The sequence below is a fragment of the Trachemys scripta genome, chromosome 5 (assembly GCF_013100865.1).
Source record: "Trachemys scripta elegans isolate TJP31775 chromosome 5, CAS_Tse_1.0, whole genome shotgun sequence".
In the NCBI taxonomy this organism is placed as follows: domain Eukaryota; kingdom Metazoa; phylum Chordata; order Testudines; family Emydidae; genus Trachemys; species Trachemys scripta.
Genome location: NC_048302.1, coordinates 965,678 through 982,376, shown reverse-complemented (window position 1 = coordinate 982,376; position 16,699 = coordinate 965,678). Strand labels below are relative to the sequence as shown.

The 16,699-nt window shown below is 42.6% G+C and overlaps 1 protein-coding gene across 1 annotated transcript in view; it reads right to left on the bottom strand.

Moving 5' to 3' along the window:
* Positions 1-16,699, bottom strand: part of TNKS (tankyrase) — a 291,341-nt gene that overhangs the window by 98,618 nt on the left and 176,024 nt on the right. Inside the window, exon 6 of the mRNA XM_034770778.1 lies at positions 1,862-1,956. Within this exon, the coding sequence (XP_034626669.1) occupies positions 1,862-1,956 (95 nt within the window). The remainder of the gene's footprint in view (positions 1-1,861; positions 1,957-16,699) is intronic.

Sequence of the window (16,699 nt, the reverse complement as noted above, 5' to 3'; positions counted from 1 at the left end):
ATGTATATCAATTTTTATTTCATTCTCTGGTTTCACTAGTTAGTTACCTTTTACGAATTATTTTTATCATGGTTCTGTTGTATGCTGTAATTCTGTCTGTATCTGAAAATGAGTTCATCTAAAATTAGAGATGAGAATTGGGGCACAGTTGTTTCCAGAATCAAAATTTATTTTTGTGTTAAATAATCTTTTGTAAGAGCCCAAGTGAGGATTGAAGTGGGATGGTGTGTTCCTTAGTTATGTAGATCTTCTATTTTATGGATTATTCCTTCATTAAATAAGTGCATTTTAAAATCTATATTGCTTGGTTCTTTATGGGTCCACTGTGGTGTTGGAAATTCTGTGGACAATTTTGAGTGTTCATGGACTCTGGTATTATTTTGGCAATAAAAACAATTAATGCAAGGTGTTAGACAAAAGGCATATTTAGTTACACTTTTCTGCGACCTGATTATCTTGTCAGGTGTATGTATGGCAGCTCCATGAGCTTTGCACGTGCACAAGTGATGAGATAAACAAGCACCTAGTTTCACAGCTATTACCAGCAGTAAACATCATATGAAGAGAAGAGAGCAGAGCAGTCTTTTCTAAAGTGAATTAGCATATTACTCAAGCTAGTTAAGTCCAAAGCTGACTGCGAAGAGTAACAAAGGGATCTCAAAGAACTGAGTGAGTGGGCAAGAAAATGGCAGATCAAGTTCAGTGTTAAGTGCAAAGTAATGCACAGTAGAAAACAAAATACCAAATATATATATATACACTGTGACAAAGTTCCTCCTCTATCTTGGTAGGTCCTGTGGTGAGAATAAGGAAGGTGTTTGGAGGAGGCCATGGGGAAGTAGCCCAGGGAGTTGTAGCTGTCATGCAGCTGTTATAGGCGGCACTATTAACAGCTGCAGTCCACAGGGCCTTGGGCTGGAACCCGGTGTAGAGGGCAGGCCCGGGTTCCCCCCAAACCTCCCAATTGACCTAGACTATGGGTTCTTCCAGAGGGGAAGGTCTCTGGGCTGTTCCCCAACCCACATGGTGAATCTCTGAGGCAAGAAAATCCGCCAATAAGCACAGGACCCACCAAGATAGAGGAGGAACTTTGTCACAGTGTATATATATATATTTGGTATTTTGTTTTCTACTGTGCATTACTTTGCACTTAACACTGAACTTGATCTGCCATTTTCTTGCCCACTCACTCAGTTCTTTGAGATCCCTTTGTTACTCTTCGCAGTCAGCTTTGGACTTAACTAGCTTGAGTAATATGCTAATTCACTTTAGAAAAGACTGCTCTGCTCTCTTCTCTTCATATGATGTTTACTGCTGGTAATAGCTGTGAAACTAGGTGCTTGTTTATCTCATCACTTGTGCACGTGCAAAGCTCATGGAGCTGCCATACATACACCTGACAAGATAATCAGGTCGCAGAAAAGTGTAACTAAATATGCCTTTTGTCTAACACCTTGCATTAATTGTTTTTATTGCCAAAATAATACCAGAGTCCATGAACACTCAAAATTGTCCACAGAATTTCCAACACCACAGTGGACCCATAAAGAACCAAGCAATATAGATTTTAAAATGCACTTATTTAATGAAGGAATAATCCATAAAATAGAAGATCTACATAACTAAGGAACACACCATCCCACTTCAATCCTCACTTGGGCTCTTACAAAAGATTATTTAACACAAAAATAAATTTTGATTCTGGAAACAACTGTGCCCCAATTCTCATCTCTAATTTTAGATGAACTCATTTTCAGATACAGACAGAATTACAGCATACAACAGAACCATGATAAAAATAATTCGTAAAAGGTAACTAACTAGTGAAACCAGAGAATGAAATAAAAATTGATATACATACCCCTTGTCCTTTGCATGAACATCAGCACCATGCTGAAGCAAAAGCTGGACTATTCGAACTCTGTTGTAGCCTGCTGCTAGATGCAAAGGAGTGGACTGCAAACAAAAACAACGAAAAATAAGACAGGGAGATAGAATGCATATACGTTTTGTAATTTATACAGCCCACAAAATGAGAGAAGCAGCCAAAGTTAATACCAGAACTAATGCATAAAAAAGGCTGAGAGTCATTTAATAAAAGGCAATTTTTTTTAAATAAAGGAGCCAAGTCACCAATCTTATTTTTAAAATGCTGAACACCCTGCCAACTGTCTAATCACACAAACCCAAACACCCTGCCCCCATCTTCGAGGCCCCGCCCTACGCACTTCATCACCCTTCCCTCTGTCGCTCACTCTCCCCCACCCTCACTTGCTTTCACCAGGCTAGGGCAGAGGGGTGTGGGCTGAGGCTGAGGGCTCCAGAGTGTGGTAGGGGGCTCCAGGCTGAGCCTGGGGCAGGGGTGCAAGAGGGGGTGAGGGGTATGGCTCCGTCTCGGTGGTGCTTACCTTGGGCGGATCCTGGTTGTCGGTGCAGCGGGGCTAAGGCAGACTCTCTGCCTGCCCTGGCCCCGTGCTGCCTCCGGAAGTGGCCTGCATGTCCCTGCGTCTGCACCCTGGGGAGCCAATGGGAGCTGCAGAGTCTGCCTGACCCTGCACCCTGGGGCTGCAGGGACATGCTGGCTGCTTCTGGGAGCAGCGTGGGGCCAGGGTAGGCAAGGATCCTGCCTTAGCCTCGCTGCGCCGCCAGACTTTTAGCAGCCTAAAATCTCCCGGATTGGCTTCAATAGCCTCCGGGAGATGGAGACTCATGGAGAAACTGGGAGGGTTGGCAACCCTGACTTCAGTGGGAGCTGCTCGGTGCTCAACACTTTTGAAAGTAACTTATTTAGGAAGTTTCGTATAAACTCAGAAGCCTAACTTTAAGATCCTATTTCTGGACACCTTGGCTATAGTTCTTAAATTTAAGAAATGAAGCTACAGAGTGTCAAATTACTGCCACCAGGTCAGCATGTGTGACTCTGGGAATCCATGAGAAAAGATTTTGGGAGACTACAACTTCTCCCATATTTTTAAAGAGATAGATAGCAGTCAACTTTATGCCAACCAAAGGGAAATTAAAGCATCTACTTCCATCTTCAAGTAGCTGCTCCTTGTACACTACATGAGTTAGTAATGAAAGTGTTATGAGAGATGTTAGTATAATTTGGTAACTATAAAGTTCTTCATTGTACTTCAGAATTTTTTAAAAACCTGTCTTGTATCTCTGATTCCAAAACATCTCAATCCTGAATGTCCTGCTGCCAATGCAAACCCAACATCACCAGAACTGATCTCATCTTCTCCCACCTCCCTTAATTCTCCCCCCTCACTCCTTTTTTTTTTTATTGTTCACAATTTCACTATCCACACAATCCCCAAACACCAGCATATAATCCCCACCCCCCCAAACGCATCCTATTACTACTTCCTCTACAGATCTAAAAATCTAACCTTACTTCAAATCTTAGTGTCAACACTTCTCTGTACCTTGGGTCAGTTCTCATGGAAGGCCTCAGCTCATACAAATGCTGCTGCCAAAAGACACCTTCCCCTCATGTTTCTCATCATTGCTTTAAAGGTTCTAAAAATACTCTGCTTCCGCTTACATTTCTGATCTTATCTCTTTCCACTCATTGCCTTCACTCAGTATAAGCCAGACACTTGGCTACTCCCTTTGTTTGTTCCTCACACAGCTACCCCTTCTTCCATGGTGCACGTTAAGTTTGGAATAGTTTCAAACTTTGTTTTCAGTTTCAAACTGTTTCCAGTTGATCATATTTCCTTCACTCAAATTACTCCTTAAAGGAGGTTCTGAACAGTTTAGGATGATCTACCATACAAGTTATTTTCACTAATTACGAGAGATTCACTGAAAAAAATCCAATTCCAACTAACAAAATAGTGCATAATTCAGGATCTGCTGCCCATGAGCACATCCATATTCCTCTGCAATATCTAATCCTTGTTCTATCTCTCCATCTTCCCCCAAACTTCCCCACACCAAGCATGATCTCTTGCATCCCTATTTAGACTGTAAATTGCTAAAAAGAGGAACTGGTGTCTTTTATGCACCTATGAAGCTTAGAAATGTAGGACTGGAAGGGACCTCAATAGGTCATCTAGTCCAGTCCCTTGCACTGAGGCAAGACTAAGTATTATCTTCTATACCATCCCTGAAAAGTGTTTGTTCTAACCCAGGGGTGGGCAAACTTTTTGGCCCAAGGGCCACATGTGGGTGGGGAAATTGCATGCAGGGCCTTGAATGTAGGGCTGGGGCAGGGGGTGGGGGTGCAGGAGGGGGTGCAGAGTGTGGGAGCGGGGTCAGGACAGGGGGTTAGGGTGCAGGAGGGTGTGGGGTGTGGACCCTGGCCCCGCGCCACTTACCTTGAGCGGCTCCAAGGTGGCAGCCGTACACAGCGGGACTCAGGCAGGCTGCCTTCCTGCCCTGGCCCTGCACCACTCCTGGAAGCGGCCGGCACCACGTCCCTGCAGCCTCTGGGGGGGGGGGGGGCACAGAGGGCTCCGCGCACTGCCCTTGCCTGCGGGTACCTCCCCCAAAGTTCCCATTGGCCGTGGTTCCCCATTCCTGGCCAATGGGAGCTGCAGGGGGTGGTGCCTGCAGGCGAGGCCAGCGCACAGAGCCCTCTGCTCCACCTCCACCCCCACCCAGGGGCCGCAGGGAAGTGGTGCTGGCCGCTTTTGGGAGCGGCGCGGGGCCTGAGGTGCCACAGGGGTGGCAATCCCACAGGCCGGATCCAGCCGTGGGCCGTAGTTTGCCCACCCGTTCTAACCTGTTCTTAAAAACCTCCAATGACAGAGATTCCACAACCTCTCTGAGCAATTTATTCCAGTGCTTAAATATCCTTATAGTTAGGAAGTTTTTCCTAATGTCTAACCTAAACCTCCCTTGCTGCAAATTTAAGCACATTACTTCTTGTTCTCTCCTTAGGGGTTAAGGAGAGACATTTATCATCCTCCTCTTTACAAGAACCTTTTACATACTTGTGTCCCCACACAGTCCTCTTCTCCAGACTAAACAACTCCATTTTTTTTTTTCAATCTTTCCTTGTAGGTCACTTTTTTCTAGACCTTTAATCATATTTTTTGCTCTTCTCTGGCCTTTCTCCAGTTTGTCCACATCTTTCCCAAAGTGTGGTACCCAGAACTGGACACAACTACTTCGGTTGAGGTCTTATCAATGCGGAGTAGAGCAGAAGTATTAGTTCTCATGTCTTGCTTACAACACTCCCGCTAATACATCCCAGAATGATGTTTAGTCTTTCTGCAACAGTATTACATTGATGATCCATATTTAGTTTGTGATCAACTATAACCCCCCAGATCCTTTTCTGCAGTACTCCTTCCTATGCAGTTAATTCCCATTTTGTATTTGTGCAATTAATTAGTCCTTCACAAGCGTAGTACTTCGCGTTCATACTTTTGTCTGCAAACTTTGTCACTGTACTTTCTATGCCATTATCCAAATCATGTATGAAGAAATGGAGTATCAGATCCAGGACAGATCCCTACTGGACCTCATTCAATGTGTCTTTCCAGCTTAATTGCAAACCATCAATAACTTGTCTCTAAATATGGTTTTCCAACCCATTGCGATCCCACTTTATAGTACGTTCGTCTGGATTATATTTCTCTAATTTGTTTATGAGACGGTCATGTAAGACAGTATCAAAAACCTTGGTCTTCCTCTTGTTTCTAATATATTTGTAAAATGTTTTCTTGTAACCCTTTATGACCCTAGCTAGTTTAATCTTGTTTTTGCCTTGGCCTTTCTAATTTTGTCCCTACGTGCTTGTGTTTATTTTATATTCAAATACATTTGTTAGTCTCTAAGGTGCCACAAGTACTCCTACTCCTAAGGGAATAATTTAACGTAGTTTCCATTTTTTGTGTGACCCTTTTTTTGAGTTTCAGGTCATTGAAGATCTCTGTTTAAGCCCGGGGGGGGTCTCTTACCATACTTCCTATCTTTCATACTCATTGATATACTTTGCTCTTGAGCCCTTATTGACGTCTCTTTAAAAAACCGCCACCTCTCCTGAACTCTTTTCCCCCTCAAACTTCCTTCCCATGGGTTCCTATGCATCAATTCTCTGAGTTTGCTAAAGTTTGTCTTCTTGAAATCCATTATCTTTATTCAGCTCTTTTCCCTCCTACCATTTCTTAGAATCATGAACTCTGTCATTTCATAATCACTTTCACCCAAGCTGCCTTCCACCTTCAAATTCTCAACTAGTTTCTCCCTATTTGTCAAAATCAAATCTAGAATAGCCTCTCCCCTACTCACTTTCTCCATCTTCTGTTATTAAAAAAAAATATATTGTCTCCAATGTATTCCAAGAACTTGTTGAATAATCTGAGCCCTGCTATATTATTTTTCCAACACATGTTTGGTAGTTGAAGTCCCGCATCACTGCCAAGTCCTGCATTACTGATGATTTTACTAGTTTTTTTTTTTTTTTTTTAAAGCTTCATTCATCTTTTCTTCCTGGTTAGGTGGTCTATAATAGACACCTATCATGACATCACCCTTGGGTTTTTTTTTTTTTTTTAAACTCTTTTATCCTTACCTTTCTACAGGTCTGCTTCCTGCTTTTATCTTAACCTCACTGCAAGTGACATGAAGATCTTTGGTCATAACAGGGTGGTCTGTTGTACTAAGAGGTTGTCTGGATTTTATTGTTGGGGTAGGTGTGGGATTTTTATTGGGAGGGAGTGCGGAGGGTGGGGAGAGAATAAGGTGTCCTTCGCACGCACAACAGTATGGAGAAAATGAACAAAACAAAACAAAACATAGCATGGGATATCAACAATACCAGACTCCCTACACAGCCTGAGGACTTTGGCTCTCTAGCCATCTCCAGAACAGTGCTCCTTGGCTAGCACTCCTAGCTAGGACTGGTTGACATTATTTGTTCAAAATGTTTGTTGGTTTGATTTTTTAATGGCTTCCACCCCCCTCCCCCCAAACTAGTAATTTTTGAAGGAAATGTCTGTTTTAAACATTTTGGGGGTTTTCATTAAAAACAACAAAATTTTGAAAATAAAAAATTTGGCCAGTCAGGTGAAACTTTTCTGTAAAACCAAACATTTTGTCAGAGTGGCCACATTTTTTGTGTTTTCTGCTTTATCAACAAAAACTCAGAGAAAATTGTAGAAAAAGGAGAAAAGTACTTACTTTCATTTTTGTTAAAAAAAAATTGTTTTTACCAGAAAACAATAAATTCCTGGCTAGTACTACTCCACATTTCTACTGAAGCTTCTGTCCTAGTGTTGCCAATGCCCACGATTTTATTGTGAGGCTTGCAATATTTGATGGTTTTTTTTGAAACCTTAGATCCTGGAGTCATGTGACTATACCAGAATCTCCAAGAAACTGGAAAAAATTAACCATAGGGATTCAAAAGCCAGAAGGCAAATAAAATGAATTTCAAATGAATTATTCTTAAAATCATGCATCTGACGAAGTGGGTATTCACGAAAGCTTGTGCTCCAATACGTCTGTTAGTCTATAAGGTGCCACAGGACTCTTTGTCGATTCTTAAAATCATGACTCAAGCCAATCTCATGATTTTGGGGGCCTGTCTCAGGATTTCTCAACACTTGATAATAGCAATACTGTTATAGTTTCTTTTTAAATTGATAGGTTGAACTGGTGCAACTGACTCCCACAGCTGTTACGAGCCATCCCAAGTGGATGTATTTGTGGATGACAATCCATATAAGTAAGGTGAATGCTTTGGGGGGAATGGAGGGAGGGGGAGAGATCCAGACAGCTACTGATCACCCTCTCATAGTGGTGCTAACTAAATAATGGCCTAATTTTTTAGAAATGCATCTGCAGTTGTGTACACAATGCTCAGTGCATATATGCAGGCTGGGAAATTGCATACATACATGATACCTGAATGCATGCAGAAATGCATGTTAATTTTTTAAAACGTGTGCCAATATTTTTAATTCAGACTACAAAAAGTCAAACATTTTAAAATTGGGGGAGGAGGTGCAGTGCAACATGTAGAACAAGGGACTGTGCTCCTTTTGTAGGAGGGCTGTCTTTCTCTGGCTCTGTGCCCAAGGACTGCAGGCGTCTTGGTGCACCATGCTTATGTACATAACCATGAATATACAGCAAACCAGGGTGGATAAAAATAATAAAAAAAAAAATTTAAATAAAAAAAATTTGATTTTTTTGATAAAATGCTTTTTGAGGAAAAAACCTATCTAAGGATAGTTTAATTAAGATACATGATAACTCAAAGATATCTCATCATGGAATAGGGATTATAAATTCTAATTCTATAGTATGAGAATATATTCATGTAATGTTTAAGAAAGTTTAAGAAAAGTTTTGTAAATGGATTAGGGACCCAATGTTATGGGGTTTCAGGGGCTTCAGTATAGATTATTTAGGTTAATCTTTCTATCTACCCAATGGGACTCAGTGCTCAATCTAGAAGGTACCATCAGAGATGCTTAGTTTTGCAGTTCTCACTGTGGATTTGTGTCTCCGGAGATAACATGCTTGTTAAGAGCAAAAATGTTTTTAAATAACCAAATAACCAAATAAGTAAATAAATAATATATAGAGGTGAGAAATAACAGACCTCAACCCTATTGTCCCTCTTCAAATTTGTGTACACAGAGTCAATCCCTTACATCTCTTTAAAAGTGCAAAGTTTCAAAAACTTCAGTGAATAGAAGATTGTTGGGGGCAGAATAGATCTGGACAAGAAGAAGAAGTCTGGAAATAAATGTGAGAAGGGAGGGACAGGCAGTAGAAGCAAAGTGAAACTGTTTGAGCAGCGTATTCCAGAAGACTTGAGGTCTTTCTGAATGTAACCTTAGTTGATTTGAGATCTACCATACCATTCTCTCACTACAAGGGAAAACCTATAATGGCAGCAGGTCGTAAAAGAGACCCAGTTTGGGAATATTTTAATGAAGATCCTCTACCTGTGGGTAAGACAGGCACGAATGCAAAATGCAAACAGTGAAACAAGGCAAGGCCTGGTTGCCCAAATGTGTTCCTTCTCAGAAGGAAGCTGCATTGAAGATGATGAAAGGAACATGTCTGAACATGCAGGATCTTCAGGTTGGTAACAACCAACAAGAAAAGAATGCACTTTTATGTAGAAATCTATGATTAAATAGAGTCTTCCTGACTAGTAATTTAAATCATGATTTAAATCAATTTGATTTAAATCAAATCCACCCCGTAGCAAACTATATATACTTTGTAGTTTCCTCCCACTATGTCCAATTCTTTTGCAAACTCTACATTTTAAATGGCAAAACATTTTGCTACTTAAATGCTGCCCAATAATTAAAATCATACCTTTTACCTCACCTAATTAATAAGAATGCCATTTTAACTAAGTGCAATTGTCCCACTTTTATTTACTGATCAGAAGTTTAACTACCTTAAAAGCTTTGAATTCAGCAGCAAAATTTTGAGTACTTTTCTTCATTTGAAGGAGCATGTACACCTACAGAAAAGGGTGATGTTATTCCCATCTTCCCTCTGAGTTAGAGTTGGCAATATGAGAGAGGGTTTAATTTTGGGAGATTTTGTTTTGTTTTCATTTTTTTCCCCACACAATTCAAAAGATAATTCAAAGACAGTAATATCGTACATAGAAACAGATATTCACCAACATCTAATGAGAGTTGCAAGTCATGTAATATTCTTTGTTTAGCCATAAGACCTATAATTTAATGTTAACATTTAAAATATACAGTATTAGAGCTTCTATTTAAGATACTTCCTCGATCATCCAGCCAAACTGCACTCTATTATTACTGCTTTCGGTGATAAAATGTCAGAAAATATTGCACATTCACATACAGTACATGTTTTCAGAAATTAATTCAGATTTAGGACTATTACATTACTTGAGTAGTCTGGAGTAGGTTTTTAATATAGTTCCAATATTTCATTTCAGGGACAATAGTTGCTCTGGACTACTTAGCTGTAAATCTGTATGTCTCCCTGAGGACATAGCTAGCATTTGTACTGTTTGAAGTAACAATACTCACATGTTGTAGGAAAAACATCTGCACTTACCGCTTGCTAGATTTTAATTTTTGGATTTTAAACTAGTTATGTAGTTTTGTATTAGACATATACCTGCAGAATTATCTATTTTGTTTTCACAGTTCATTACACTGTACACACTAAACAACAAATGTAAAGCTCTTAATTTAGAAGCAATAACCTGAGCCATCCATTTTATTACAAACTTCAAAAAGATACGGGAGAGTAACCTATAGTACTTTCTCTTCTTTAGTCCCTTATAAGTACAAAACAATTCTTCAAATTTTATGTCCTTGAAATTGCTGGGACGTTATTCTGCTTTTCTTCATTGAGTTCACAGTTTGAACAGAAGTAAGATATATTAACTTCATGGTGGTCTGCCCCAGAACAGACCATTGTAAAATGATGGGTATTTTGTGTATCAAAAACATTAATAGCATGGATATAAACTACATCGCTGATGCTATGTCATCATGGTTGATGTTTCAGAGTGTACTTCAAGAATGCATATCTTGTGCTGTCTCAATTGGTATAGTATAAACACCACTGGAAGGCATCTGATGGAAACTGTTGAATAGTCCTAATATACCAAACGGTCTGAACTACCTGGGCTACCTGGAGCCAAGATTAGATCTTGGACTGAGAAATGTGGACCACAGCAGGATCTGTCAGCCTAGTTTTGATGGAAGTAATTGCCTCAGTTTTCATCTGCATACTATAATGATGGCCACATTGCAAAGTTCGTTTTCACTCATATTAAATGGGATTAATAGGATGTTCTCAACAAAGAATAACTAATTGACCAGGCCTCTTGTCAAGATTCCTTCATTGCTTGAAGGCTTTTTAAAAAAGTTATGACTCAAGCAGAGGCCATGTAATCTGCAGCTCTGTGGCTGTGGTATCTGCCACTTAATTTATCTCTTTGCCACAGAAGTGTGTTCCAGTTTTCATGGAAACAAAGTTTCCAGCTTTCATGGTTGTTGAAAACATGAACAAAATGAATGCAGCATTGCCAGCCTGAGGGCTTGTCTAGATGGCAAGTCAGCGAACTTACTATCTAGACTGGGGTCTCCAAACTACGGCCCGGGGCTTCCATTTGTCCGGCCCTCCAACCAACAGGGGAGAAGCGAACAGCTGAGCAGGCACGAGCAGGCAGGGGGAGGGGCCACCGGCAGCAACTCACACGGGGCAGCAGCGCAGTTGAGCTGTGCAGAGGGGTGAGTGCCCCCGGGAGCCAGTGTCCCCCCAAAAGGGGAGCCAACTTAGGGGAGAGTTGTTGCTGCAGCCAAGCACAGGCACGGACCCCTGCCTTAGAGTAAAAATACAAGCCAGATGCTTAATTACATCTCCAATAAATGGAGTAAAGAAGATGGAAGTTAACAATTTCATAATGGTTAAATTTTAACTACATCAGTAATAGAACCAAACAGTGTTTGTATGATACAAATGTGTGAGTTTTTAGAAATAAAATAAAAAAAATGTGAAATGATTTTTAATGTATTGACAAATATTTTGTGATTTCACAGTACCTGCATCAATTAACTTTTATACCTGATTTAGAATTTAATGCAACACTGACACAGTAGAGTAGTGTTTGATTATCACTTCAAAAGTTTTTTTCTCTTACTTAATTGGCCTCTCAGAGTTAGTAAGACAACTCCCACCTGTTCATGCTCTCTGTATGTGTGTGTATATATATCTCCTCAATATATGTTCCACTCTATATGCATCCGAAGAAGTGGGCTGTAGCCCACGAAAGCTTATGCTCTAATAAATTTGTTAGTCTCTAAGGTGCCACAAGTACTCCTGTTCTTTTTGCGGATACAGACTAACACGGCTGCTACTCTGAAACCTAGAGTAGTGTTGTTTTTTAACAATTTTGCATATATTTGCAATATTTAATTTCTTTCACAGTCATTTCGGCCCATGAAGCCCCTTCAAAAATCTAATATGGCCCTCGTCTCAAAGTTTGGAGACCCCTGAGCTAGACAAACCTTGAGTCTGTAGACAATTTACAACAATGGCTTTCAAAAATGTGAACTGCCTCCATCTTCTTAATCAAGGCCCCATGGACTCCACCTTTCCATGACCACAGAATACCTAATTGTTCCCCCAAGATAGCATGGAATTTGCCATTTTGCTATAGCCATTTGGTTTTCTGGCTCTGCCCTGCTGGGACATTTCCTGTAGCTGCCTCTTGCTCTTTGCTGACTTTCCCTACATGGAATTGCTAATTGATGCTCTACACTGTTCGATGGAGCCAGAAGCATAGGCTGATGAGCCTAAAGAAGAGCACAGCAGCGGAGCCAGGAAGATGAGCCTCTGAAACAGATCAGAAGTGTTTCCCTACCCTGAGACACCTGAGAGGGAGGTGATTCTGCACCAGGCTGCCTAGAGAACATCTTAGAACATAAGAATATAACGTAAGAATGACTGTACTGGGTCAGACCAAAGCTCCATCTATCCCAGGATCTGTCTACTGACAGTGGCCAATGCCAGGTGCCCCAGAGGGAGTGAACCTAACAGGTAATGAAGTGATCTCTCTCCTGCCATCCATCTCCACCCTCTGACAAACAGAGGCTAGGGACACCATTCCTTACCCATCCTGGCTAATAGCCATTAATGGACTTAACCTCCATGAATTTATCCAGTTCTCTTTTAAACACTGTTATAGTCCTAGCCTTCACAACCTCCTCAGGCAAGGAGTTCCACAAATTGACTGTGCGCTGTGTGAAGAAGAACTTCCATTTATTTGTTTTAAACCTGCTGCCTATTAATTTCATTTGGTGGCTCCTAATTCTTGTATTATGGTAACGAGTAAATAACTTTTCCTTATTTACTTTCTCCACATCACTCAATTTTATACACCTCTATCATATCCCCCCTTCGTCTCCTCTTTTCCAAGCTGAAAAGTCCTAGCCTCTTTAATCTCTCCTCACATGGGACCCGTTCCAAATCCCTAATCATTTTAGTTGTCCTTCTCTGAACCTTTTCTAATGCCAGTATATCTTTTTTGAGATGAGGAGACCACATCTGTACACAGTATTCAAGATGTGGGCATACCATGGATTTATATAAGGGCAATAAGATACTCTCTGTCTTATTCTCGATCCTCTTTTTAATGATTCCTAACATCCTGTTTGCTTTTTTGACCGCTGCTGCACGCTGCGTGGACGTGTTCAGAGAACTATCCACGATGACTCAGAGATCTTTTTCCTAATTCGATGTAGCTAAATTAGCCCCCATCATATTGTATGTATAGTTAGGGTTATTTTTTCCAATGTGCATGACTTTACATTTATCCACATTACATTTCATTTGCCTATCATTTGGGTTTGACTAAAGCATATCTTCCAGAAAGTCATCCAGTCATGATCTAAAGACTTCAAGAGATAGAGAATTCACCACGTTCCTTGGTAATCTGTTCCAATCACCCTCTCTGTTAAAAACGTGTACTTTAATTCTAATTTGAATTTGGCTGGCGTTAACTTATAGCTATTGGTTCTTGTTATGCCTGCCCCTGGTAGATTAAACGGTCCTTTGGTACCCAGTATTTTCTTCCCATGAAGATACTTAGACACTTATTACCGTCACTATTTCCAAGCGGTCCTGTTATAGCTCCTTGGACCAGCTCCTGCGCTCCACTCAGGACTAAATTGAGAGTTGCCTCTCCCCTTGTGGATTCCCATACCAGCTTCTCCAAGAAACAGTCATTTAAAGTATCGAGAAATTTTGTCTCTGCATTTGTCCTGCGGTGACATGTTCCCAATCAATATGGGGATAATTGAAATCCCCCACTATTATTGGGTTCTTAATTTTAATAGCCTCCCTAATTTCCTTTAGCATTTCATCGTCAATATCACTGTCCTGGTCAGGTGGTCGATAATAGATCCCTAATGTTATATTCTTATTAGAGCATGAAATTACTATCCATAGAGATTCTATGGAACATGTGGCGTCACTTAAGATTTTTACTTCATTTGATTCTACGTTTTCTTTCACATATAGTGCCACTCCCCCCACCCCGCACGACCTGTTCTGTCCTTCCGATATATTTTGTACCTCGGAATTACTGTGTTCCATTGATTGTCCTCAGTCCACCAGGTTTCTGTGATGCCTATTATATCAATATCCTCCTTTATCACAAGTCACTCTAGTTCACCCATCTTATTATTTAGACTTCTAGCATTTATGTACAAGCACTTTAAAAACTTGTCACTGTTTATTTGTCTGCCCTTTTCTGATGTGTCATTCTTTTTTATGTGAATGTTTCTCGTCTGATCTGGCCCTTACATTATTCTCTTCCATCCTCTGCTCCTGACTAAAACCTAGAGAATCTCTATTAATAGACTCTCCTCTAAGAGAAGTCTCTGTCTGATCCACATGCTCGGCCGCAGCAGTCGGCTTTCCCCCATCACCTAGTTTAAAAACTGCTCTGCAACCTTTTTAATGTTAAGTGTCAGCAGTCTGGTTCCACTTTGGTTAGGTGGAGCCCATCTCTCCTGTATAGGCTCCCCCTATCCCCAAAGTTTCCCCAGTTCCTAATGAATGTAAACCCCTCCTCTCTACACCATCGTCTCATCCACACATTGCAACTCTGAAGCTCTGCCTGCCTATCTGGCCCTGTGCGTGGTACTGGGAGCATTTCTGAGAATGCCACCATAAAGGTCCCGGATTTCAGTCTCTTCCCTAGCAGCCTAAATTTGGCCTCCAGGCCGTCTCTCCTACCCTTCCCTATGACATTGGTACATACATGTATCACAACCACTGGCTCCTCCCCAGCACTACACATAAGTCTATCTAGATGCCTCGAGAGATCTGCAACCTTCGCACTCGGCAGGAAAGTCACCATATGGTTCTCCCAGTCATCACAAACCCAGCTATCTATGTTTCTAATGATCGAATCCCCCATTATTAACACCTGCCTTTTCCTAGTGACTGGAGTTCCTTCCCCCGGAGAGGTAACCTCAGTGCGAGAGGATACCCTAACACCATTTGGAAGGAGGGTCCCGACTATGGGAAGGTTTCCCTCTGCTCCCATTGACTGCTCTCCTTCCCTGGGCCTTTCATCCTCCTCAACAGCACAGCTGTCTGCCGGAGGTGGGACAATTCTACAGTGTCCCGGAAAGCCTCATCAACATACTTCTCTGCCTCCCTTAGCTTCTCCAGTTCCGCCACCCTGGCCTCCAAAGCCTGTATGCGGTCTCTGAGGGCCAGGAGCTCCTTGCACCGAATGCAGACATACGCCACCCGCCCACAGGGCAGGTAATCATACATGCTGCACTCATTGCAATAAACTTGATAGCCCACACTCTGCTGCTGGACTTCTGCCTGCATTCGCTCCTACAGCTACCTAAGTTAATGACAGGGTTTTGTTTAAATCAAAAAGTTTTGAATGTAGTTTAGTTTACAGGTTTTAAAGAATGGCAAGTGAACCTTGCCCCGTTCCCACTCCCCAACTCCCTTGCGAAACTCCCTGTTAGCAGCCCTGGTCGCAAAACTCCCTGGTCACTTGCGAACTGCTTTATAAAGCCCTGGCCTTCTTGATAGCCCCGCCCACTGATTGTCCCAACCTGGCCGTTCCTCCTTCCATGGTCGGCTTGAATGAAAGCAATGCCACCCAGTGGAAGGTGAGCATGACATCTCAGCTGGCCAATGGGAGCTGGAAACTGCTCTTCTGGGTTGGGAGGGGAAGGCAAGGGAGCTAAAACTGCAGTGCAAACACACCAGTCAGTCTTAGGGGGTCCTGACTCTGTGTCCCAGCTCCCAGCCCCGCCAGCTCCCGGGGGCCCCTCCCTGTGCCCCCCAGGCTCCCAGTTCTTAGCTCCCACCTCCCCCAGTTCTCAGAGTGTCCCTCACATCTTCAAGATCCCTCTCCTGAATGCCACACTCTGACCCTCACAGTTCCCCATGCTCCCCAGCTCTCAGGGGCTCCCCCTTTTTCTTGCTCATCCCAAAGGGAGGTGTAAGTGCAGGGGTGGGGGATATTTTGGGAGTGAAACTTCCACCATCACCACCCACCCTAGCTTCCTCCAGTGCACTGGAGCATTTGCATTTTAACACCTCCCCACCCCCCCCACACACACCTAATAACCCACCTTTCCTGGGATTGGGGAGCGGCACTTGAATACTGGGGATGCTCAGTATTGGGGTGTGGGGAGAGATCTGCCCTTCTGGAGCCCCCATGTCACTGCCCCCCCTCCCCGCATCCCCACACCAGTGAGAATATCTATACACCTCTGGTTCTCTCCCCCCTTTCTGGGGCTCTCAACCACAGTCCTCTGGTGCCTTCCTGTCACTGTGCCTCCCCTTGGGCTGCCGACCCTCTGGGGCTCTGGCAGAGGAGCTGGATGCCGTGCTGAGTGGGAGAGGTTGGCAGGTGCAGTAGAGGTACGACTCTGCCCCAGAGCCCACTCACCCTGTCAGAGTGCAGCAGACGCCCACTACATTGTCTTGGCTGTCCTGCTCAATGAGCAGACAAGGGTTCCCTGTAGCACAGGCAGGGGGGTCAAAGTGACTGCTGTGGGGTTTCCTATGATGCTCATCACCGTGGCATCCAGATGTGAGCCACTACAAGGCAGGGCTAGCCCTACAAGTGGGTGACATGGTCAGGGGGATGCTGTGGTTAAGAGGCAAAAAGCAGGGTGGGCCTGGAGTGCGAGGTCACAGAAGGGAGCTCGGGGCAATGGGGGGGGGGGGGGGG